Genomic DNA, 24898 nt, shown 5'->3' with positions numbered 1-24898 from the left:
GATATATTACCAAACGTGAGCAAAATGTCTGATGCGGTTCACAAATGGCGCTGGAGGACAACATAGCGTCTTTCGCTTGGGCCTTGTCGCATTCCATGATGTACGGAACCATTTGGTGCCGGCCAAACGGAAGAAACAGACAACGGAGCAAAAGAAAATGAGTATGAAATGATATTCACGAGCAGACCGACCGAATGCCGTCAGGTTTTTTGGGGAGGGCTGTCTGTACAATGAACAATAGGAGAAAAAAACACGGGCGGTAAGGTTCATTTGGAGCGGCACTGCTGTCCCGATGACTAAAATAATCCAAAATGCGAAAAATGGTATTGAAAGATGGTACGCTACACATGGGCCCCCTTAAGAAGGAAGGACACTTTCCTCACCTCCCCACGCCCTAGAACAATGCTTTTACAGCGCACTGACCAACAAACGATTCAAACTGACCGAAATAGACGGGAATTCTTGCTAACCCCCCCAAGGGGGAAAAGCAATAGAAGATGCAGGGGTTTTTCGCCATGTTTTTTTTGCACCGCATTTTCTGCACGAAATCTTACCGGCCATGTTGCTGCGGCGTGTTGCTGTACGAACGTGTATAACGTGGCCACGAAACGATGATTTTATCCACAACATTATGGTGCTTTTAATGGTTTTGACAGCAATGGTAAAATCATCACCCCGAGACAACCCCCGAGGCAAACGAGGCGAGCAAGCGAACGAGTGTGCGTTTGTGTGAGTGTATGGCAGCATGCCAAATCCATTTCCGAGAATGCTTTTGTTCTTTTATTGTGATGTCTGGTTTGGCTATCGCTTGCTATAATAAAGAAAATTATGAAAGACATAAACTATTCAATAAACACGGGGAATCGTTTTGTGCGAGCGGGAAGGTACCGGAATATAGCACGAATGAACGCGTGTGGCTGCTGTAAATGTTTTATATGCATTTTTACATACCGTGGTCAGTTTCCAAGAGGAAATTCAATATTCAATATTAAAGCAATGCTTCATCATGTTTGTTTCCCTTCGATAGAAACGTATTATTAAAAAAAGCTTCATTTGCAATTAATTTTAAATGAATTTTCAATTTATTTATTTTTCGGTCCATTTATTTATTGATAAAGGGAGAAGTTCCGTCGGAATTGTTTAATTCAAGAGGTATTGATGGAGCCATTTCTAAACTCATTTCAATTTCAACTGGAACATTTAGAAGTAACTGAGGAATCTTTTCTCCATCCTCAAGCTTCTTCAAGGTTAAATCGATTTTATGGAGAGCTGGCGTGGTGGAGTAATAATTGTTTCCCGAATAACTTAAATAACAGATTGATGATACATGACCCCAAACGTCTCAGAGGATTCATACAGGAGTGTAAAGCCTTAAAACGATTGTATCGCCAGATAACTAAACAAACAACGTTTTAATATGTGCCAAATCTATACAGAAACAATAGGATCTTCAATAAAAAAAGTCTAGCCGCGGTTAAGTCGGGAGTGACCACCCTTAAAGTCAATTCTAATACCGTGCAATTCAAAATGCCTTCTAACGGACTATGCTGCCTCTACATTTCAAATCCAGCGCTTATCCTTTAATCCACACAGGGCTCGAATGGAGTGGCCGGCAATAAATATCAGCTTATTTGCACCCTTCAATCAAACGGTTTCCATGGATTAGTGTAGGAACCACTGCCTTTCGCCGTTACACATCGGCCATCGGTCATGTATCAAATCGCGACTTTTAAAACTAAGCGGAAACAATCACACGACTAGGTGCGCTTTAAGGTCGTGTGCGAATAGACGCACTCTTTCCATTCTAATCGGTTGGTTGGTAATTAAAGTGCCTCTGCCGAACTGTTGCCAGTTCATTGAAAGCAAATCGAAAAGCGAGGAGATTTAGTGTCCTCCATCCCTCCATCCATCATGCACATTGTCGCGAGCACTGCACTGCATTCGATGGTGGCCAAAATCCTTTAATCGGATGTGCTACACGCGACGCAAATGACGACGACGATAACAGCGACCACATGCAGCATTATCGTGCTAGAGCAGTGGGGCAATGGGGGATGAAATGTGACGCAAGGAATGGTAATACGTACCACAAACTCGTCAGTGATGTATCGGTATGGTCTCGATATCGACAGCGATCGATAACGGAAAGGCTTAAGTACACCAAACTGTCCCCCACTCGAAGAGGGCTTCCAGTGTTGGAGCTTAATAGCAGCGGTGAAATTGCTGTTGAAATGTAGTAATGGGACTGTGGGTGAAATTACACGATTTTCGATTAATTCAAACCACAGCTCTCTTAGTCCCAATATTAAGAATTCAGTCACAAAATCTTGGAGACTTAGAATGATTATTTCTATTTTTTATTTGAGCGAACATTCCTTTAGTTTATTACAGGAATATAATTTCTCTACATATGCCAAGCTCAGTGAGCAAGCTGAACTCTCGGAACGTGATGTTCTTCATGTGGTGAATGGAGTCGTAGATTACGAACAGAATTGTTTTAAAAAAGGATTCAAAATTCTATCTTGTCCGCCTTTCAGACTGAACTCGATTAAACTGCCACAGGTTACAACCGGATCCATCTTGTAGTTTATGATGAATAATCCTTCGAAGACAGCTATGATATGGGAACAAAAAAGAACAATTTTTTTCACAATAATGGCTGGAAACTTACTGGTTGGACAACATTATATCACCAATGAAACAATTTATAAGTAATTCCGAGCGTATATATTCCTGTGCTCCGTAAACCATTCCACTCGTATAAGCCATTGCACCGCTTTGACTCTGGCCATCTGGGAAATCTAAAAGCTCAACGAGGGTGGAAATTGCTCAGCTTAACGACAACATTGTTGCCATCGTTGCTTGGTTGTAAAAAAAAGGGGCGATTGCAATTGCGGACAGGCAGGAACCGCTTTTTTTTGTTATTTGCCCATCTTCGATCGCCTAACAATGTACACATCGTGGTGTAATCGGTAGAACCGTTTCCGGTTAAGTTTGTATCGATGCAATGCGCCAGCCATTGCCGCTGCTTGTGACGGGAAGGTTGTTTACGGTCGTTGGGCCGTTGGGATGATAGCAAATATTTGTTAAATGCTGTGTCTGCTTCCATTTTGAGGGAAGGGGTTTGTAAAGCATAAAATCTTTTTTGCAAGAAAGCCATCGTTTTTTGAAGCGTTTTTCTTTTCTGCCAGCAAAAATGTGGCCCAGCGGTGTTTCGTTAATGTTGATGCATTGGATGGGAAAGTTACACAAAATCCTGCGCCATTGCGTATTCATTGGGCGAGAGTCGTCAGAAAATTATGACAACCCTTTCCAGTGGTCGTAAAAAAGAATAATAAATTACAATACTCCGATTATAGCTATCGCTAGCTAGAACGGGGGGAAGATCTCGAGGAAAAACTTTTATGTTGAAATGTTTCTGATAAACTGGGTGTGATAGTGGGGTTTTCTTTCTTTTTTTGTGTTATGCCGTACAAGAGTGGATCGTTAATGGTTCCATTTCTTTATCGATTCTCCTACTTTTCTCTCTTCCTCAATTGCAGCACATTATAACGCATACATATGTCATAACGATGGCACAACATAAAACTACAAGTAGCACCTAACCGTCCAGCGTTCCCATTCCCACCATCGCCAATCGAAATGTCTGCCATAAAACACCACTCACACAATGATACACGCATAAAACATACAACGAAAAGATACAAACAGCAACCGAAATGCACAACGATAGTTGCATTTTTCGATGGGCAAATCTAATACCGAGGCTACACGTAACCGGATGGATCGGCCATCACTCACTCAATCACTCTAATTGAGTGTAGCGAATGGCCTGTTTTTTCTCCGCAAAACCCCAACTCCAACGGCAACAAAATAAAACAAACCCACCCCCGAGAAAATCAAACCGTTTTGCACTTGGATGTATGAAATGGTTGGCCTTGGCTGGTGTGGGGGGCACATCGGATCGATGTATTCGTGCAACATATGTTACCACCTTCTCCTGTCGGCCCGTTTCGGCCACGCCACACAGCAACCCGTCGAGAGATAATGGCAAGCAGAAGCTTCCAAAGGGCGGTGGTGTTGGAAAAATTGGAACAAAAATTCAATATTGTTGCTTGCTGCACACGCTGCTATTGCAGTTTAATGCCTCACAGTGATACAATGTGGGGTTGTGTTTGGACAAGCGGCATCATACTTAATGTCAGTATCGATTTAGTGCCTTCACTCAACGTGATTCGTTAGCACACTCTGCATGAGTGATGGTGGTGGCCCGTCATTTTAGGGGACCCATCCAAAAGGGGTTCCCACACGATGCTGCTGGAGCAACATATCCCAGTAGATATGTAGCGTGTTTTATGCTCTGTTATGAAAGGTTACTGCTTCAACTATTTCATTCTCATATTTCTCAAGTAATGAACTAAACAGATAAAAAACTAACCAGCTAACCAGACACAAAAACATAAAAGGCATTTTTATCGAACGTTGCTAAGTTGGGTGACTCAGTGTCAGGCTAAATATAATTTCCACTTGTAAGTGCTCCTGTTTGTCCTCCAACTGATTTTCCCCCTTTTTTGTGAAGCCATCAAACGCTTATCTTAGCGTGATGAACTAATCAATCTTATCGTAACCACCACGCAAACACCCCGTGCTTCCATTCCGTGCTTTATTGAGTCATCGGCAGCACAGACGCACCAACACGCACCAAGGGTATACCTCACCTCAAATCCGGAACCTCAAATCAACTCGCACAACCTACGCCACCGACGGTCGGCAATCCCCCACCAGCACCAAAGAAAACTATCAAAATCTAACCGCTTACCATCGAGCGTCGAGGGAAATCTCATGGTGACCAGTGGTGATGATATTTGCTTTTCTGTTTGACTGCTTACCACCCACGTTGGGTTTTTTGTATTCGATTGTGGGATGAAACGGTTTAGAAACGAATGGCTACACTTTCGATCACCTACACGTCGTAGCTACAATGTGTGTGGGAGTCGATGAAGTTGGGACGGAATGTTTTGCAACCGATGGTGAAATTCGCTTCAATTTAATAATTTAATTATTATAAATGTTTCGCTTCATTGAATCTTGTCCAAATTTATATAAAAAAATATTAAATATCATTTAGAATAGTAAAGTGCCAAAAATTAGTCAACCATGAAAAAAGCTCCAGGAAAAGCTAAATCGTCCAACTTGCTCAAAAAGCTCTGCTAGCTCGTTGCCGATATTAAAATAATTTAAAAGACTCAATATAATATATCCAAAACCCTTTTTTCTCGTTTGGAATTTTTCACATTCCAGCCCAACAAGCCCGATACTTCAAAGTTCGATTCTTAGCGAACACCAATAAATACCAAACTCCACTCCACGGCTGCCTGGCTTCATGCCAGGCTATTATTTTTATTTTAATCTTACACTTCCAAAACCCCATCACTTATTGAAAACCCGAGCCCCGGGCTGGTTGAATTGGTTTCGATTGCGGCTGTAAGATTCCTGTCGCCCGACAGCGACCGCATTCATCGCACGTAATGTGCTTTCGTTACGAACGCGTGCCTCTTGGATTGCGTGAGCGTGCGTGCGTGAGTGAGGACGCTTTCGTTTCACGTTCCTTCGCGCAAGCCACAACTAGCTGAGAAGAATCTTCCGATCGAATCTTTCGCAAAGATAACAGGCTATCATTCCACTGTCACCGTGTCTGGGAGCAACTTCTCTGGCCGTACTTTGAACGGTTTTCCTCGCAGCTATGGTGTGTTTTCGATTTATTATTCCATCCATGGTTGCTGCTCACTACCGCACTCTGCTTCTTCGGGTAGGTCCCTTAACCAAGGAGAAACCGACAGTGGTTCTGCGTGCAGCGCAATGACAACCGACAACCGTGTCGTGTGGTCGAGGTTGAGAATGAATTGCTGTCGGAAATTGGGTCGAGTTTGGTTCGCCTTTGCAAGCTTATCGAACGTATTTCCTGGCAGCACTGTTCCCCACTGGTGGAGGCCAAAGCGTGCCAAATGGCATAACCCCACGGAGCGCGTACCGGAACGTGCCCCGGTACCTAAATTACGGCTCGTGTTGAACAATTTACTAGCCCGTCGGTAAATGGTCGATAATGTTTATTAATTTATCCTGGCCTCGCCTGTACCGCGCGCATGTTTTCGATGTTGTTGTTTTTGTTTTTTTGCCTCCATCCAATTTTTGGGATAATTTTAACAGAGCAAAAACACATGTGCTTAAAAGTATTTGATTAAATTATTGCGAAATGTAATCACAGAAAAACAGGCGCTTCCACATGCATGATGATATTGGATCGAGCGATGAAGTTTCCTGCCGTCGCAATTGAGCTATATGTACTTTTTATTTAATTTTCCATACAGACCAGCCGCAAAAAGCAATCAACTATGTACTATGGTTCGGTTGAAAACTGTTCCAGGAAAATGTCACCCATATGCTACACGGAACGTCGGGTACATCAACCCACCTATCGCCCAGACATACCTCCGCCTTTTGAAGCGTTCGAGTGGCCAAAAGGTCGTACGAGGTCTCTTTCTCTGTGCATGTGTGTGTATATAAAGGTGTATAAAAATGGTTGCCCAATAGCGAAAAACAACATTACCCATCAGCAGGGCAGCTTCAATGTTGATGGCCGCCGGGCATGGACCGGAAAAGGATGCCACCCCACCATAGATAGCGGGTGGGCGTCGGCATTGCACTTCGAACAATGTTTACTTTTCTACCTGTTTGTTCGCCCAGTTCGACCGGTCGCCAGCGGGACCGGCGGGATGGGAAGCGACCGAGGCGGAGACAGAACGACGGCAGTCAGTGGTGAAGTCGATAGGTCTCAATATGTGTGTATGGGTGTGCAATTGGGGGGTTGGTGTGGGTCCGCCCGGTCCATATGCCCGGTTCGTTTCGCCAGCCGGAAGTCGGTTAGCGTCGGAAGTCGATGAAAAACATGCCGTTTTTCGCTGGCTTCATGATGGTGGATAGGTGGAAGGTACTTGTACGGTTTATGACGCTGGATAGGCGGTTCAAATAGCGAGCTACAAATGCCCGTTCCCTTTCGCTCCAGCACACGCCGTAGCACGCCGTCTGTGGTTGCCGAAGCAAATCCATTTGCTCAATTGTCTATAAATTTGTGATGATGTAGGGCGGAAGCGTGCGGAACCCATACACGGGGCACCATTTTAAAGTCCCCGGGTGGGCGAATGGGCGACCAAACGGGTGGACTGGTGCACAACACAACATGGATCAATTATTTTAACGTGCACCATAGGTTTCTGGGAAATACATTCTGCGCCGAGGACGCTTAAAATACCGCGTGTGAATGTGACGAACTGTGAGTTAAGAGATTGAGTAATAGCTATTCAATTTTAATCGAGAAAGGACACATTATATTTTGTTTGGATCTTGGACGGTGTTCGATTTCTGAAGTGAATATTGGAACCATTCCTCAGTGCAAGAGCTCAGGAAAAGTGAAAAATAACCAGATTAACCTCCAAATAGTCCAGATCAACTTGCAAATACTCAAAATGAACTTCAAAATCAAAATGTAATGGATGATCATGTATTCAGAAATCGTAGTTACTAAGTCCAATGATTCTAATTATCAAATCTTTAAATCAAAATTGCAATCAATGACATTTTTAGTACTACCAAGGTTCATTAATAGTTGCCACGTCCACGTAGAAAATTAACTTGCCGCTATAGCTAGTGTCCCTTTTCAACAAACCAGAAACCGCACGGCGATAATTTCCTAATCAATCTTCTTCCGGCGACACATCTCATTTATCATTTCCTCATCGGCAAGAGAGAAAAGGAAAACAAATGTCTCAATAAAAAGAACAGGATACCACCGGTGATATCAGTCGGAAGTTCCCGAAATAAGGGGATTCCTTGTACGCGCGGGGCAAGATTCATCGTTTGTTCATCACCACGCAAATCCTTCCAGCTAAAACTCAATCCCCAAAGGGTTGTTTCAGAAGCAACAACAACAACAACATCAAAAAATAAATAAATATCTGACTTAACTTGTCACTCCACCCAGCGTGCGATCCGAAAAAGGATCAAAACGATGGCGCTCTTCTCTCTCTTTCTCTCCACGGATGGTGAAGCTGATTTCTGGAAAGTTGGGAAAAAGCGCACCCTACGCGTTCTAGTTTCTAGGTTAATGAGTAATAATTTATAACCTAATTCAATTTCGTCCCGATCCTTGGGTCTGCTGGCTGGCCGGAAGTTGTCGTTGACGATGGCAGCGGGCACAGTTCCGGGGGTTTGAAACGATACTAACCCGGTGCGTTCCAGACTAACCGCACACAAACGCACACCGTGCGGCAGAGCGGGAAGGAAGAAGCAACAGTAATTGAATGCAATTATTATCCTTAATTTCGAATCACCAGCACCGACTGCACTTTGCCGCTGTCGGAGGTCAACGGATAAATGGTGCGAGTGTTTGATCCCAAGGTTGCTGCCTTGGAGCTGAGCGGGTGGTAAAGTGCAATCAATTAAGGCTTCGCCGCACAATGGTCGGTTTCGGATCCTACTGATCCCTGCCCGAAACGAGGTTTGATGTACTTTGGTGGATGGTTTTTGCAGAGTGACATAAATCGATAATACATGAAAGTTATTTCAAAATGAGCTATAATTAAAAATAAAAGTGCTGATTGTCAACACTCATCCCTTCCTGGTTGTCTGAGTAGATATGAGATAAGTAGAATGAAAGAACACAACTCAAAGCTATGAATTATCCTAGTTCTTCATACAGTAAGCCAAATTTCTAAAAAAAGAGCTTTAATTATATTCCTCAAAACATTAAAGATATCTGCAACTTGGATGGTTTGTGGTTCGCTTTGCAGCCTATTTTTATGGCACAAACAGTAGCACAGCACCCAGCTCGGTGACAAAATACATCCTTTCACCCATTCACCCATGAATGTTTCATCACACGAAAATGCATTGCATGCCATCAACTCTGTGCAGGTGAAACAACAGATCAATATGACAACATGGAAGAAAGCAATAAGCGCCAGCAGGATAAATATTTAACACACAAAACACCTTCATGGTACGAAATGGACGGACTATCAGTCACATGCACCGCCTCGAAAATGGGTCCCAGTAATGCAAAGCACAGTGTACGACGTTGTATCGTGCTGGTACATATAAAGCATTGTGAGTACGAAATACAAAAAATCGTCCCATCGTTCAAAATTTCATGCAACCGTGTTCGACTGCAATTACGATGGGAAACAATGGAGCTAAATACAAAACAAAGCAAAACAAAAAAACAACACGATGAACCCCTCAACTGCTCACGACATGGATGGTTTGAATGACCCTAGAATTGGTCGCTCTGTGGGTGCCTTTATCGTGGAGACTCCACACGGGACCGAAAGCGAGCAATCAACCGATCGAGGATATCGATGAATAAAACATCACCCTTAATTTGAATACACTCAGCGCTGTTTTTCGCTGGGGCGCACTTTCCTGCGGAAGGCTTCGAAAGGACAGTGCCAGTAAGCAGTGCGGTGTACAACCAATCGAAATTTGATTACTCTCGATGGAAGATAATACGTACGGTAAAGGGGAAAAATACGAAACACCCAAACACTCCCCTTCCTGGTCAGTGAAGGGTACCTCAAGCTAATACCCAACCCGGAATGAGACAAGCGGCCCAACAGCAATATGGCACCACTGGTGGTTGTGTTTGTATATTTGTCAATTTGATACAATAATCCGAAAGGCGCAGAAAAAAAGCGATAATTCTTCTATTTTTCTCTCGCAATGTTAATCTTAAGTCGCGGTCCCAACCATGCGCAGTATCAATCGTCAAACATCCCTCTCAGTGTCTCGGTCGGGTTTCCCATTTCGCAGGTTGTGGATGATGTCTCGCGTCTGCTTAGACACAAACCGACCGTATCTAATTAACATTTTCCACACAAAGCTCCGCTTGTCACGTCGTACCAGTGTGGTGGTGAAAGTAGGCCAACACACTGCCTGGATTTTGGGGGTGGGTGAGGGGAAAAGGTTGCGATGTGGAGCCAGCACCAGAACAGAACGTATTTTCCATCCAACTCTACCGCGCGACCGACGCGCAACCTTTTCGTGCCTTTTCCAGCAGCAAACGCAGCAGAAAATAATGGCACCCATCTTTGGCTTTCATCTTTGTGCGTCCCGTACACACGGAATGGTGGTTATGCTTTCTTAGCATAGGCATAAACAGTGTCACACTCTCCCCGGCTTTCATACCGCGACTCGAACATGGGAGAATCAGTACAACGCGTCATTAGATGCCGCCCGTCCCGTTCTGTGCGTATTTCAAGCTGCCATTTTGTTTTTCTTTTTTGCTAAATATTGTGAATATTGTGTTCCGGCAGCGTTGTTACTGGTTTTCGCTACATTCCTCTTCATTCTACCCGCCCAGAGCCAGATTTGGAATTTGGCCTTGGCGCGCTTCCAGTTTTCCCTTTCTCATGTCACTATCATTTATCAGCAACCGGGCGCCTCCATTCGCGTCGTTACGTCGAAAGCGATGCGACGTTTTGCTTGACGTTCCGTATCCAAAACTTTCGCTTGTTTCCCAAACCCGTGTGCGCCGCTCGTAATGTAGAAGATTGTTAGTCATTTGAAATAATTTACATTTCTTTGAAACGGTTTTGCGAAGGGATGAGTTTGGGGAGAGTTTTTTTTTGTTTTCCGCAATAAAACGGCAAGACGATACCGGACAGCAGTAATAGAGGGGACGAAATGGGGTTTTGTGCTCATCTTGCTCCGGTTCACCGGTGTTTTAATTCGTGTTTGTTCTGCTCTCCATTCCAGACGATGTCCAACGACGCACTGTGGGTGTCTGACGCCATGTTGGACTCACTCAGTATGCAACTTCGGGATGCCGAAGCTCGCCGAGCGGAAGCAGAACGTGCACACCAGGTAAGTTGTCCGTGTGTTGTGGTGTTTTCCATTCTTTTGTTTCTTCTTCACATACTTGCGTTTGTCGTTTGTCGTGTTTGAAAAAAATGCGTCTTCTTACACTCCTGCAAAACACTCTGACATTATACACCACTCACACACACAAAGAAATATCTTATTTGCTTAAAAATTTCAACAATATCTGCCATTTGAGTCAAAGCGATTCACATCGACCCCTGTGAAGTGAAACAAATCTTGGAATAAAAGGTAGATCAAACAATTTGCTGAACAAATTGACTCAACGCAAGCGTAAACAAATATCAACTCAATCGGTTTTTTCTTCAGCTCATTTAAGCTTAAGAGATTACGGACGCAAAACCAGAAGCAAAAAAGGGGGAAAAAACACCATTGTTGAACAGTTTGATTGCACAATGATCAAAGATTAATTATCCGTAATGAAACAAAATTCGAAAAAATACTTTCCTTTACGGTTTGTTTTGAAAAAGGAGATCAAAACAAGCACCCGACCGAAATCCATACACATTTATCAGCATCAAAGGTCAATTTCTTCCCCCATTTAGGTGACCTTTTTTTCTTTCTTGGAAGCAATAATAACAAAGTGTTTGAAGAAGCACCTTGGGTCATCGATCGGGGCAACCGAAACGTGGTTGGGGCGAATGAACAAAAAATTAACATAGAAATCTCGTTACGCGCGGTACTTTCGATGTTTAATTGTGCGATGATTCTTATCCCAGCCGAAATCCCGTCATGCTTTACGCGGAATGTCGAATGTCGCTCGCTGTATAATTAGCTCGCGCTTTTTTGGCGATTGTTTTGTGCCATTTGATTAGGTTCGGAGTGCTTCCCAAAGCGGTACTTCGCCATTAATGAAGCGTTACAAAATGGCTTTTTCGAAGCGATTGGTGGGGATTTCTTTCGCACAAGCGCACCGAAAATGGTATTGGGAATGTTAAGAACATGCGTTGGAAATGCTAAAGTGCAAGCCTTTCGCAACGGTTCGACTAATCGATTGATGATCATTTATTCTATCTATTTATGGTGGATAGATTTCTCCCCGCACGCAGTACACAGTACCGGGGCTTTGTTGCCCAAATTCCCCATATGCTTCGGTTTAAAAGCTTTTAATTAAATTTACGACCGGCGTCTGTTGCTTGACGCAACTGTTGTGGTTGGCCCACAATTGAATACGCTCTGGCACACCTCAACCACTCCACCCAACCAATCATTATTACTGGGACACAAACAAAACCAGCAGATGAGGAAGAGATGGGCGACACCCACCATGGTTTGCCAAACCATCCACACGCAGCGCAAAGTTTGGAAAATTGGCACACGTGCCAATTATAAAACCGTGTTGAATAATTTCATTCCAAAAGTGGGGTAGAATGGGAAGGGGTAGTCTTTCACAACTTCCTCAGCCATCCACAGCCCATTAAGGGCCCGCAAAAGAGGTCTAATGTTTGGATTCACTCTCCTCTCCAGTGAGTATCATTTTCAAAATTGAAAGTTAATTATAATAAGTGTATGAGTGCGTGTGTTTGTGCGCGCTTGTGTTCTTGCGCGTAGGAAGTGCTTCCAACACCCAGCGCACAATGCATCGATTCGAAAAGCGTTTTTGGATACGAGACCAAACCGCGTGGTACGGTGGGCAATTAGGTGAAGCGAGTTAAAGCGCGTCCCAGCGCGAGACCCAGCCCCATGGTTGTTTGCATTTAATACAGTTTCTGAAATGGTTGATTAAATGTTAATGCTCCACCTACCCTTCCATGGACGGTAATGGCACGCCACAAGAACAAAAAAAAGCAAACCGAACCAACGCCACCTTTGAACCCCGTAAATAATGACCAAATCCTGTTTCCGAACCCACCACCTGCACTACGGGGCACGCATTATTGAGTTCTATTACCATTGTTTGCCGTGTACTTTTCGGGTCTTTTGCCCTGCAGCGGACCATTCCCGGCTCGTGGGGAAAAAGTTTATGCTTGCGTGGGACCATAAATGATTTGTTTCGAAGCAGTTCACTTTTATGCTGGCGAACCGGAGCGAATGAAAAATAGTATGCAAACATTAACAGATTGCCCATTAAAAAATATATTACGTACGCTGGTACGCGAACTCTTCATGACCTAAGAAATGCTTGGGAGTTTCCGAACACTACAAAGCTTAAAACAAAAAACGTTTGGTAGTACAATATATAAAGCTAACCTACCGGTCCCGACAAAAGGTGATGGCGAATCGAAAGGGAAAATTTACAACATTATTTCACTTTCACTCATTATCGCGTTCCACTGGCCGGGCCGGGCTGGAGTTCGTTTTGCATTCGGTGTCCTGAGCACCAAACAACCGTGAGCGATAATTTGCGTGTTTGTTGGGGATTGTTTTAGATTCTTGAAGAGCCAACAAAACAGCCCCAAAAAAAACTACTCTCCTCTCCACAGCATCGCCTTCCATCATACCTTGCTTCGAAGCATCCGTTTCGCTTGCTGATAAGTATGAAAAAATAGCCATCGGGCACGCACTGCCCCCTTGGGGGCGAAAACAAGCTGCGGAGTTCCCTGCTTGGACTTTCGGAACCTCGCAAAAGGACCACTTTCGGGCGTGACGGCCAGCAGGGCGGAAATGATGTGCTATTGCGTAAGGTGATTTGCGATGTGGATGGCAATTTGCTAAAGGATTCATGGGACGGTAGCTACTTCATTTCAAAACACGTCGCTTTTGCTAATAAACACATTCGAGGTTTGTTCTCGGAGCTTTTCGAGGAATGTTCGGTGCGGGCGTTTCCTCCCCCACTGAAACAAAACTCAGCAAGCTAATCTGTAATTCTAATCGGTAAGTCAAAATTGGCCAACTTTTGTTTTTTTTTTCTTCTGCTTGGCTTACAGTCCCCACGAACATAATCGTCCACGGTAAATGAAATAAATCAGCTCGATAGTGGAATACAACATGCGATTGCGATTTTTTCAACCCGAAAAACGAAGGGTATGCTTTGGGTGGTTTTATTGAAACTTGCAAAAAAGCGTACCATATTTCGTATAGTGAGGTGTCAGCATTTTACCATCGGTAGATTACTCATGCTGGTTCTCCTTTGGTGGTGGGGGATCGACTACACTGAAACAGAAGTCGCCCACAGGCAATGGTTTTGCCGGTTTTGGAAATGAGCATGAGCTTTTTCGCCCGGCATCAACTGTAATTGACTTGAAAGCTTCCACCCGTTGAGGCCTACCGAGCCGGAATCGTTGAGGCCTTTGATCCTTTGCGAAGCACACCAGTACACCCCGGGGATAGAGGGTTGCGGATCGGTCCGGTAAATTAGCCAACCGACCGCAACACGCCCACACCACCCAGCGACGATGTTGGACTCTGTCCCATTGCACACCCTCTCACTCTCTCACTCTCTCCCTCTCTCTCTATCTCTCGTGTTGCTTCTTACATCTTTTTACCGGTAAACTGGCTGACAGGATTCGTTAGAGATTCGTTTTGCAATAATTTTCTCCATCACACAAACACACACAAACACACAAACACACACACGATCTCCTGGTAACGTCATCCAATTAGTGGTTCACCGGTTTAGGAACAGTTCACGAGCTGTTTTCGAGGTGGGCCGCCCAAAAGTTTCGCCCAACCGTGGTGGTGCGTGGTGAAGGAAGATGTTTCTTTGCGGCCTATGATTAACTTTATGTGGCATGTGGGAGGGGGCATGGGAGGAGCAAGGGAAGCGAGGAGTTAAAACAACGGATGGTTCGCTTTGCCAGTCGCTTTGCCAAAATCCTAAACACTAAACATAAAAGGCAGACAATCGCCATTTTCCATGCGGTGTGCTTTCACTGCACGGAGAGGAAATGAGTCAAGATTGTGTACGCCGTTCCCGGAGCAGGGGTGATTCCTCTACACCCGTTTCAATCCGCACAAATATGTACATACAGACACACACACACTCACACACTAAGCTCATACTATGGCGCCGGTTTTTACTCGTTTCTCACCGAAAAAAGACACCCACAAGACCGCTTTCATGATCATAAAGATTTTAAACTCGAAAATCTTCTTACCCGTACCCGAAGGTGGAGAGTGCAGGCCTTGAGACGCGAAAGGCGAGCGTGTACGTGCTACAATTGTGAAGGCATGTGTGGCACGCGTTCATGTGTGGGTATGCTATGTGGGAAATCCGTTCCAATCCTTCGGCCTTGAGTGCCGGAAGGTAGCCGGGCACACCGGGAAAGATGATGAGAGCTGATGGTTTATGCAAAGACTTCCATTCCCCCTCTTGATGCCGCACAATAGACAGCCCAACGTGGCATGAAATTTGGAGCGAGCTGCTGAAAGGTACCTCAGAACTCAAAGCATACTACGTGCCACGGTGGGCCGTATTTTTCTTCCCCCCCCCCCCCCTCCACGTGCTTCGTGCACCACCGGGAACCGGAAGTCAACCCCGGTTCGTTAGAAGTACCGGAGAATTCTAGCACTGCTCGAAAAAAGAGGTGCCCGAATTTTTGGGGGAAAGAATTTTCGTTGTGCAGTTTTTTTTTTGGTATTATCATGCTTTACTGGATATATTCGTATTGTGTGAAATACACACACCCACACGCGCACCATGATACGGTATATTGCGCGCGATCACTACTTTACATTACGATTTTGCATACATTTGCATTCGCGCTGTTTCTTTAGCAGCTTTAGTTTTTATTAAAAGTGTATTTTATTATACTTTGCCAGCTCCACTGAAGCCCACCACCTATGCTTCGTAGGGCTTTATCTATCCCATTAACCTTGAAGCGAAAGCCGGTAGGAACCCTTTCACAATGCGGCTTGGTGAAGTTTAACATTGTTGGATTTTAGCACCGAAATCGGGGGGAAACCGGGCAAGCTTTCAAATTTGTCTGCCCGGAAATCTAATCGGTTGTACCCGGAAGACGGGTAAATCCCTTCAGGCGCAAATTTATTCCAACTGCTTTGTGCGCACGGTGAGGTATATTGGTAGGATTTCAAGCTTTCCTTATTAGGCTGACGTTCCACTGTCTGGTGACGATTTCATCGTAATTGGGCATTGCTTTTCGACCGATTAAACATATGAAAATGAAAGGTATTAAGATTTTAACAATCAAGACTTTTGCTTTTATTAAACTTTTTTAAGAAAAAAAATCATTTAACAATGTAGAAAAATCATAGTTATAAATCAATTATGTGATTTGCTCAATATTCCAATAAAATTACAAAAAGGTTTAAAAAGCTTTGCTGGTCTTAATGAGTCTTAATTCAACATGAGATCTTCGGCACACATTTACCGTCATAAACAATCAGCTCCACTACCATACTGAGCCCCTTCTAAGAATAAAATGCCGTTGTCTCAATGGGTCATTACATTACGAATGCGACAAGGAAGCTTTACCACAGACACACCGTCATTCAGACAGACAGCCATTATGTCATGGCGTACCAGACGTTTCCCTTTCGTTAGGACAGTCTGAACAAAGAATTTCCCTGAATTTATTACCCTACAAGAGTTCCCGATCGAAAATACGAAATATCCTCGCTGTGTCTATGATTGTTCCTGTTCTTGAAGTTGCAAAAACACTGTTCCGGGAGCTCGAAGTTACCAAAATCGGTAGAATTTCTGTTAGTTTATCAGTATAAAGAGGAATTTTTCGGTAGATGGATAAATTTGAATAATTCCTACTGCGTGGTACTTCTTAGGAAAAGTTAAATATGCCAAATACATTCTTTTCCAAACCATGTCCTCAGCGATCCTACAAAACCCCCTACACATAGCCTGCGGGAAACCACGGGATTGAATGAGCCACTTTCCGTTCGATTCGGTAAATCATAATTTATCCCACTAATCATGACAAGACAATTGAAAAACGTTTACTAACCGATGGAGACCGAAAAAGGGAAAAACCCTTTGCCGAGCCGATCGATCCCTCCACCACGTGGGAGACTCTACAGGGAACGCAGCATATTTTTAGACTTCAAAACAACCGTCGGACGTTCCGGTAGGCTCAAGTAAGACAAGCTTGCGTTGCGGAGGGGTGTAACGAAAAAGGAACGTCGGCACGGTGCGTGCTATCGCGATACTTCCTTTTTTTTTGTTCGCTCGTTCATCTGGACAGCCTTCCGAACGACACGAAACGCCAGTCGGCACGAAAACGCTGAACATCTATTATTTATGAGACGTCGACCGTAACTCATAACTCTAGCGAATTTGAGCCCATACCACATCACCAGGTGGGCTCGGGATATTCATTCTTCCTAGGCCGTTCAGTTGGCGAATGCCAGTTAAAGTCAACAACAGTGTGATGCGTCGTTCTACCATCCACTAGACACCGTGACTCCGTGCAATGGTAGCAGCCACGCATGGTGGCAACCAAAGGTATGTTCCTGTTTGGACAGTAAATTGACTTAACCAGGCCCACCATCATCCACGTGGGAACGGTATGCCAGTACGGCCAACTCCTCGAAACTCGAACCATCGGGGGAAATCTTGAACCAGTCTGCGACCTGAAGAGTTTGTTTATGTTGCTTTTTTAACGCTGTATGCGGCCATTCCCAAAACATACACGAGATCGCGTCGCGATCAGGCTCCAGGTGCCAAAGGTATCAATAATTTATGCGTTTTCCACGCCGCAGGTGCAGAAGCTGGCATTGGTAAAGCTGAAAAAGCTTGTTATTTCATTCCATCAACGTTTGATTTATTCGTTTACATACGCTGGATGAGTTACAAGCTTTAAGATTTTAGGCATTTCTTAACAAACACATTGTCCTGCAGCGTGGTGCTTTGCAAGTTATGACGTTTTTAAGATTTTTGACCGATTGGCGAGATTACACATTAAGATGGTAGGGAAGGATTGGGAAAGCGAAAAAAGAAGTGATAACATTAAAACGCTCGAGGGCGTTGAACGATGTTGATGGGAAACGATGCAAAAGGGTACCTAGCGACAGCGAAACCATTCCCTTTTAGGCAACTGTGATGCGGTGGAAAATGGTTCCCTTTCTTTCTGCCACTCTGCCATGGCCAGCTTCTTCAAAGCTTCTGATACAAGTGCCGGCGCTTCTGTTACGCGCGCAGGAGAAGTATCAAGTATCGATTTCCATCAGCTCCTTCACACAGACAAGACTTTGCAATCAAAATCCATTTGGATGGATTTGCGTTACGTGTTTTATTTTTTCCTTCTCTCGCTCATCCCATCCCACGCTGTGTCCTATTTCTGACCCATCTGCCTGTCGCTCCGGTGAGTGTAAAGTATGGCTTAGAGCCGTGCGGCGTTACGGTACGGTTGAATATTCCGGCAGTTTCTTGGCCTGGCTTTTTGAACCTGTCAAACGTAAGACGTTATGAGCCAGTTCACAACTGATGGCTTAATAGATTACCATAAAGAGCGTTTAATGGTTATGGGTTTCCGATGAAAAGCGGAACCGTTAATCGAGTCAAAGGTTGAGTTGATTCGATGGAAAATCGATAATTTTAGGACCGCTTTTTCGGGGGAACAAAACACACCCATGCGTTAGAGCAGCTCCGAACCGAATTTGCAGGGCGTATAGTGTGGGCTGTGAGACATTATTAAGGATATAGGCAGCATATTTGAATATGTGTTTGCCGTTTTTGTGCACAACAACATACATTGCAGCACGTCCATTACAACTTTGTTTTCGTTTCATCACAAAACCCAAGCCCAAGTACGTAATGATCATTCTATTCAATATTTATACTCGATACATTATTTAATAGCGAATGGTACTGTTTGATCTCCGACACACTGCTCGAGCATCTCACATGACGGCACAGCGATAACATATCTCTCCACGCAGTGGCGCAGCGGTTTCGACAGCCTTGTAAGGGCAGATAATTTATTCCACGCCAAAACCGAAAGAAACAGAGAAAACACATTCTACCCAACCAACTGCGTTCATGTTTTTCTTCAACGGCAACTGGGGACTTTGCTTTCTAGCAGTGGAATTGTTTTTACTATTTGTGTCGGGTTGTAACAACGTATCAAGTTTTAGCGGACGCTTGAAAACTTTTGGCGAAACGAGTAAAACGAGCCGGCAAAAATAGCTGCTGCGAGAAAACATCAGCCCCATCAGCACACCGCGCGCCACCCCGAATCAATTAAATATGGCAAAGTTGTTCGGTTTTCTTCGCAACCGTATCACCGCCACCCGCGAACTGGCCCCCCGGAATGGTTCGAATGATAGCAACGAAAGCGCAAAGAAAAACAATCCTAAAAACACGGAAAGTTGCCCAGCAACAGCGACATGGCTTTCGTGTGGAAACAATAAACGGAACCGTGTGATCCGCTCGGCAGAAACTTATGCTTCCGGGAATTTGGTAACAGGAAACGTTCCAGGGCGCTCCGGCTCCGGAGACGTTCCGGCTGTCCGAGAAAATCTGATCAACTCCGAAAGACAGATTGTGTATGCTAGCATCTCGCACACGCTGCGAGAAAAATCTCACGAAACAATATGCTTGCATCGGAAAATCGATACCCAATAGCGTGTCGTTTTTTTTTTTTTCGCCCGTCGCAGAAGGCAGAACCGAAGATGGATAATCACCAGCTTTTCCGCTTTCATACCTAATAAAGCATTACGCTTTTGGCTTCGACGCGGGAAAGTGCAAAATTGCTTCCCCCACCGATTGCCTCGCTGCCCTGTCCATCTGTCTCCTATCGGTACTATCTTTAGCAACACACCGAACACGCCCGGATACCTTGGGCAAACTTGGTTGGCCAACACATTGTACGATGCGTTGCACTTCTTGCGTCAATGGCAGACATGTGGAAGGACATCGTTCCATCCATCGTTCGATCGTGTCCTCGCTCGCGCATTGGCGTTTGATGAGTCGTATCGAGTGGGCATTTTAGATTGCACCGACGAAGGTGGACACCGCAGCCTGTATGTATGTGTCTATCAACCAACCAGGGTGTCAGGGTCTTTAAATAACTGTGCTATTTATAAACGAAGAGTTGGACGAGAAAGCTCACAGTTTCCGGATGTATCCATATCCTCTCGGATGTTCCTAAATCTTCATACACACATCAAGTCGAAAAAGTCATCTAAGTGAATAATATAAATCAAGTAAAATATAACGTTTAAAATTAAACAATTTCATAGTGTTGCACCAAGCAACTGCTCTAGTGTACTCACGAATTCAGCTCTTATTTGAATCAACCTCGGGTTTTTTTCTTGACCTGACGCTTATTTTGATATAAAATGTTCATTGTGATAAGTATATATAAGAAATAATCTCAAAAGATATTTTTTCAAATCTCCTGAATTTCCTGCATTGGAAAAATGTCCCCATTTCCATATAAGTAAGATGCAACAATCTTAATAATTAGTTTACCAGTTCAATATTTCATTGACATTTTCAGCAAATATTTCGATTGTAACATAACGAAAATTAACAATATATTTGAACTCCAATCCAATTTGCTGCTTGAACTCTTCTAACCCGTTTGCTACTTGATTCTCTTGCGACTACTACAATGTTTCGCTGCACAAGTTCTGTTGCTCATATCCGCACGTATCTAGAATCTCACCCCGGCAAGTACCGGCATGACGGTACGAAATTGCTGGTTTCATTAATGGGACACAATTTATCCATTATTACACACAGATATAGCAAGCGCGAGCTAGCTAGACATGTGGTCGCAAACAACATTTCACCCTTTTTGCCGGTACGTGGTTCGAGAAGGTGAAGGAACCAAAAAAAAAAGAAGCCCTTTTGCGACACCCAGCTTATGACATAAGCGTTATTACTTTGCCTGCCCTTCGATTATACCCATAAAGCGAAGATTTGGCGACAGCACTCTTACTCACGTTGTCGCTATCAATTGATCGTCCCGGGCCGGCACATTCCCTTCCCTGCTGTAATGAACGTCAAAACTGACAGCAGGGCAATGACATTGCCGTTCGTCGTTCGACGCCAACCAATCACGTATGGCGACATGCACTTAGTGCTGGAAACATCCGTGCTCATTTCGGATAGCTTTTCGTGGGGAGCATATTTGAGCGGAGCTCAAAGAAATTACGTCTACGCTTTAATTAGCAACCGTAAGCGCTAAATGGATCAAGGATATTGGTTTGATAACGGCTTTTCGTATGTTACGCAAGGAGTCTGCTCGCCCTCCCCTGTAAGTATGCGTTTAATTTCCCGTTTCAAATAGTTACCCCAGTTACTTTTCCTTCAATAGAACTCTAGCCGAAACCATTTTTAATGCACGATTTTTTTAAAGGTTTTTGCTCCAAGTTCATATAACTTACCTATTAAAATTACTTTCAAATTCTTATAATGCATGCCTTCTAGATTTGATTTACCAACAAAAAACCGACATTCTTCTGAGACATGCGCGCGTGTGTGTGTGCGAGTGTGCCGTTTTCGTTCATTACTTTCGTAGAGCGAAAAGAAACGTCATCATGCAGATGGTTATCATATTGTTTAAATGAACCATCACATACAGACAAACACACATCCACAGTATCGATTCAAACCCTTATTCACCATTATCGTGTTTCATGATGGCGGATTGGAAATGGCTTAACTTCCGATCTTTCCGATAGAAACAAACAAAACACCTCCCCCTCCATTGTTTCGTTCGCATATTTTTTCCTCATCAGTACATTCTTCATGATCATCATGCACAGCCACGAACATTCATAATACCAAATTTTCCTGCAGGCATTCGGCTGTACCTCGGCCTTAGTCTCGGTGTCCGAAAGTCACACGTCATCTTATCGGCGGCCGTCCGAACCTTCCGAACGATGGGACGTTTTTACGCTCATGAAGTCACGATAAGAACAACGTCTCTTATTATGTCATTGACACACCATTATGTGTGGTGGGAAGCTATCACATACCGACGGCGTTGGTGGCCTTAAACGTCCGTCCCTATAATTCCAACACACCGCTCGGGGCGGTGTGTCTTCGCACACAGCCAACCGTGCCTCCGTGTCTGGTTCGCTGGATACTGGACGGTGGACAGCGAAAATCTCGCCGAAACCCAAAAATAACCTCCAGAGCACTCATTTGCGTTGATATTTTGTCACCTTTGGTACGATTTATTGCCTGTTGGAAATGATCCACCGAGCCCATCACGGAAACGACACCATCCGTGGGTGGGTGAGATAACATTTACTCAGCGAAATAAATGGGAACATCTTTTTCTTCACTCTCTCACCGTCATTGTGTAGCTTTATTAAAGATTAAAGATTAAAGCAGTACACTTCTAGTCGACGAAAAATGCTCATAGTGTTATTTTTTTTACTCTTTTTTGTCTAATTCTATTTCCACCATTTCGTAGCATCGAAAGGCTACAAAATGGCCTTCGGACACAAGAAATGGTTGATTGATTATTTGTATTGTGTTTGATTATTGGTATATTTATCTGATTTAGCCTCATTCGGTGATGTACTATAAAGCTACATCTTCTTTTCTTTTTGTACAACTTCTTTTGAACTTTAAATTAACAAAACCAAAGATTAAGTTAAGAATCTATTGAATTTCTTTATTTCGAAGCATCATCGTTTTTTTGGTAGCAAAAAAATGAAGTCATTCTTAAAAATAAAAAAAATACTTTGAAAATCATCAAACGATCAGCAAGAAGGAGAATATAATGAAGAGAAGGAGATATAGAATGAAAAGGAACGAGTAAACGCAACATAAGTGATAGAAAACATAAATGAAGGATGGTACTAATTGCTTTCCGATAATTTTCAATCATTCTGCAACAGTGAGAGCAGTCCGCCTGGAGATGATAACATTTTGCTAGAATTAAACTTTCGTTGCTCATTATTGAGCGGTTCATTTTCCTTTTTGATCGAAATTTGGAGCTTTTCCAATTGTTCTCCCGATTATTCCGTACGATCGATCGGCTTCTTATGGCCCAATTTATGCTGTTCCCGTTTAGTGTCGTCTATTGAATTTTGAATCATTTTCAAACAAAAGGTTCATTGATACGATAGACGGATTTGCTTAAGCTGTGTGCTGTCGTACTTTTTTGCCCTGAATCTTTCATACATTTCTGGTTTCCATCGGGTTCGATTCTTATGCAACCGTTCCCTGTCCTGGCGTTGGGCTAGCTCTAAATGATTCAATATATATATATGTATAACACACGGAATCTTCTCACATCTCCAACAACCAAGATTATCTTGTTCAATTTCTGCGTCATGCTAAACGCCCTGCATCCATCTCCAGGAATCTACCGATAACGAATGGCGGGCGGTCTAGCCCAGCGCAACTTACTCATGTTTATCCGGCTCGTACTGATTGATGGCCAACCTTTAACCGAAGCTCTTACGGGCCGAGACATCATCAATCTCGCATCTCATCAATTCACACCGTTTCTCATTGATTCTCTCTTCACACGCTCCATTTACAGGAAGCTCTGGCACAGCTTAGAGGTATGTCGTCCGGCATGGGTAGGATAAGTGAACCGATAGAAACGTTGCAGTCCAGAGCCCGCGAGTTGGAGAAGAAGGTCTGTGTTAACAAATTTTCTATACTTATCACTACATACTACACACATTCCTTCCCGAGCATACACCTTCCATACCCTTAACTCTCCAAATCATGTACGTCATCGCACCCAGCTACAAACTCCCAAATAAAAAACCACACAAGAAAATAAACAAAACATCTGTAACTGTAGCTCACCAATTCCATTCAGCAACATGTAATTGTTTGAGGTTTGGTAGGTGAATTGTATTGGAACAACTAAGATTTCACAACCGCAGCACACCATTCACCATCAACAGTACACACCATCCTGTCAACATCGACACGTATCTACCAACAAAGTGCTATCGATCTTACTACGCTTCCTCTTCACATGGTTACTGTTTTACTTGTTGTTGATCATGTAGCTTAATCAGTTGGTATTTTAGAATAGTTACTACTTCCTTCTTTTCAATTCCTCGCCAGTTTGTTGTTTTCTAACTTTATCCGATTTAAAGTTTGCTTTATGCTTTATTTCTACTTTTCCTATTTAGCAAATCTTTTATCTATTTTTGTTTGTTCTTTCTGAAGTTGAGTTTATTCTACGCTTCGAGTTTTAATTTTCATTTCCACCTCGTTTCATGTTCCGTGTCGTGTTGTGTTGTTGCATATGTTCTATTTGTTTGAGGTAGATTAAATCCCTTTATCGCCATGTGTTCGATCGCGTATGTGAAGGCCGTCCAAACTTCCAACGCGTTTTTGTTGCTTGTTTTGTTGCATGAGCTCTAGAGAACCTGAACCGTTGCGTGTGTGCGTGTGGGTGGCTTATTGTTTGTACATGCTCAGCTCCCGGGTAGCGAGATGGGGCGTCAATGAACACCCAGTCTAGACCGCGGTTCCTTCACGGTTGAAGCACCATCAACTGTCAACGCCAACCTTCGTATCGACCTTCACACAAAACCCTCGTACAATGCCGCTCGGTCTTGGAGCTGCTTCTCCCCACCATCGAACCCTTACCGAACCGCTCCCGCTGATTAGCAGTCAGGTGCCGGAGTCAAGGACGATGGCAGCAGTCACACCGCTTTTTTGTCTTTTCGCTTTACCCGAACACGAGCGCATGAAGCAAATGGCAAAAGCGTCTAATGGACGGGTCGTCGTGGGGGTGATGATAACTTTCTTACCTTAACTGTTACCGGAAACACCACGTGGCACACAAAACTAGCGACAAGGAAAGCCGTTGGCAAACAAACAAGCGCAACGTAATCATCATCGCCATCAGCGCGGGCATCATCGTCAGCGCTCCGGAAACGACCAGAGAACTCGCTTAGCGCTCAGCGAACCGATGACATGCCGCAACCACCCTCCGGGAGCGCGTCGCAAAACCGAACCCGGAGGGTGGGGAGGCTCTGTTCATTTTTCATTACACAAAAATGACGAAGTAATTAGCAAGTTCTTGGCATCGTCGGTAACCGGTCGGGAAACGGTAACGCAGCACAAAACGGGAAACCCACTCGCCGTGCTAATCGGAGCATTATAGAACGAACGCCA

The 24898-nt window shown here is 44.0% G+C and overlaps 1 protein-coding gene across 1 annotated transcript in view; it reads left to right on the top strand.

Annotated features, from left to right (window-relative positions):
* The window catches only part of LOC128298383 (uncharacterized), an 83864-nt gene that overhangs the window by 10689 nt on the left and 48277 nt on the right, over positions 1-24898 (top strand). Inside the window, exons 2-3 of the mRNA XM_053034135.1 lie at positions 10810-10917; positions 23295-23393. Of these exons, the coding sequence (XP_052890095.1) occupies positions 10813-10917; positions 23295-23393 (204 nt within the window). The 5' untranslated portion in view covers positions 10810-10812. The remainder of the gene's footprint in view (positions 1-10809; positions 10918-23294; positions 23394-24898) is intronic.

The sequence above is a fragment of the Anopheles moucheti genome, chromosome 2, assembly GCF_943734755.1.
Source record: "Anopheles moucheti chromosome 2, idAnoMoucSN_F20_07, whole genome shotgun sequence".
In the NCBI taxonomy this organism is placed as follows: domain Eukaryota; kingdom Metazoa; phylum Arthropoda; class Insecta; order Diptera; family Culicidae; genus Anopheles; species Anopheles moucheti.
The sequence above is the reverse complement of the archived record's forward strand: the minus strand, read 5'-3'. Positions and strand labels throughout refer to the sequence as shown.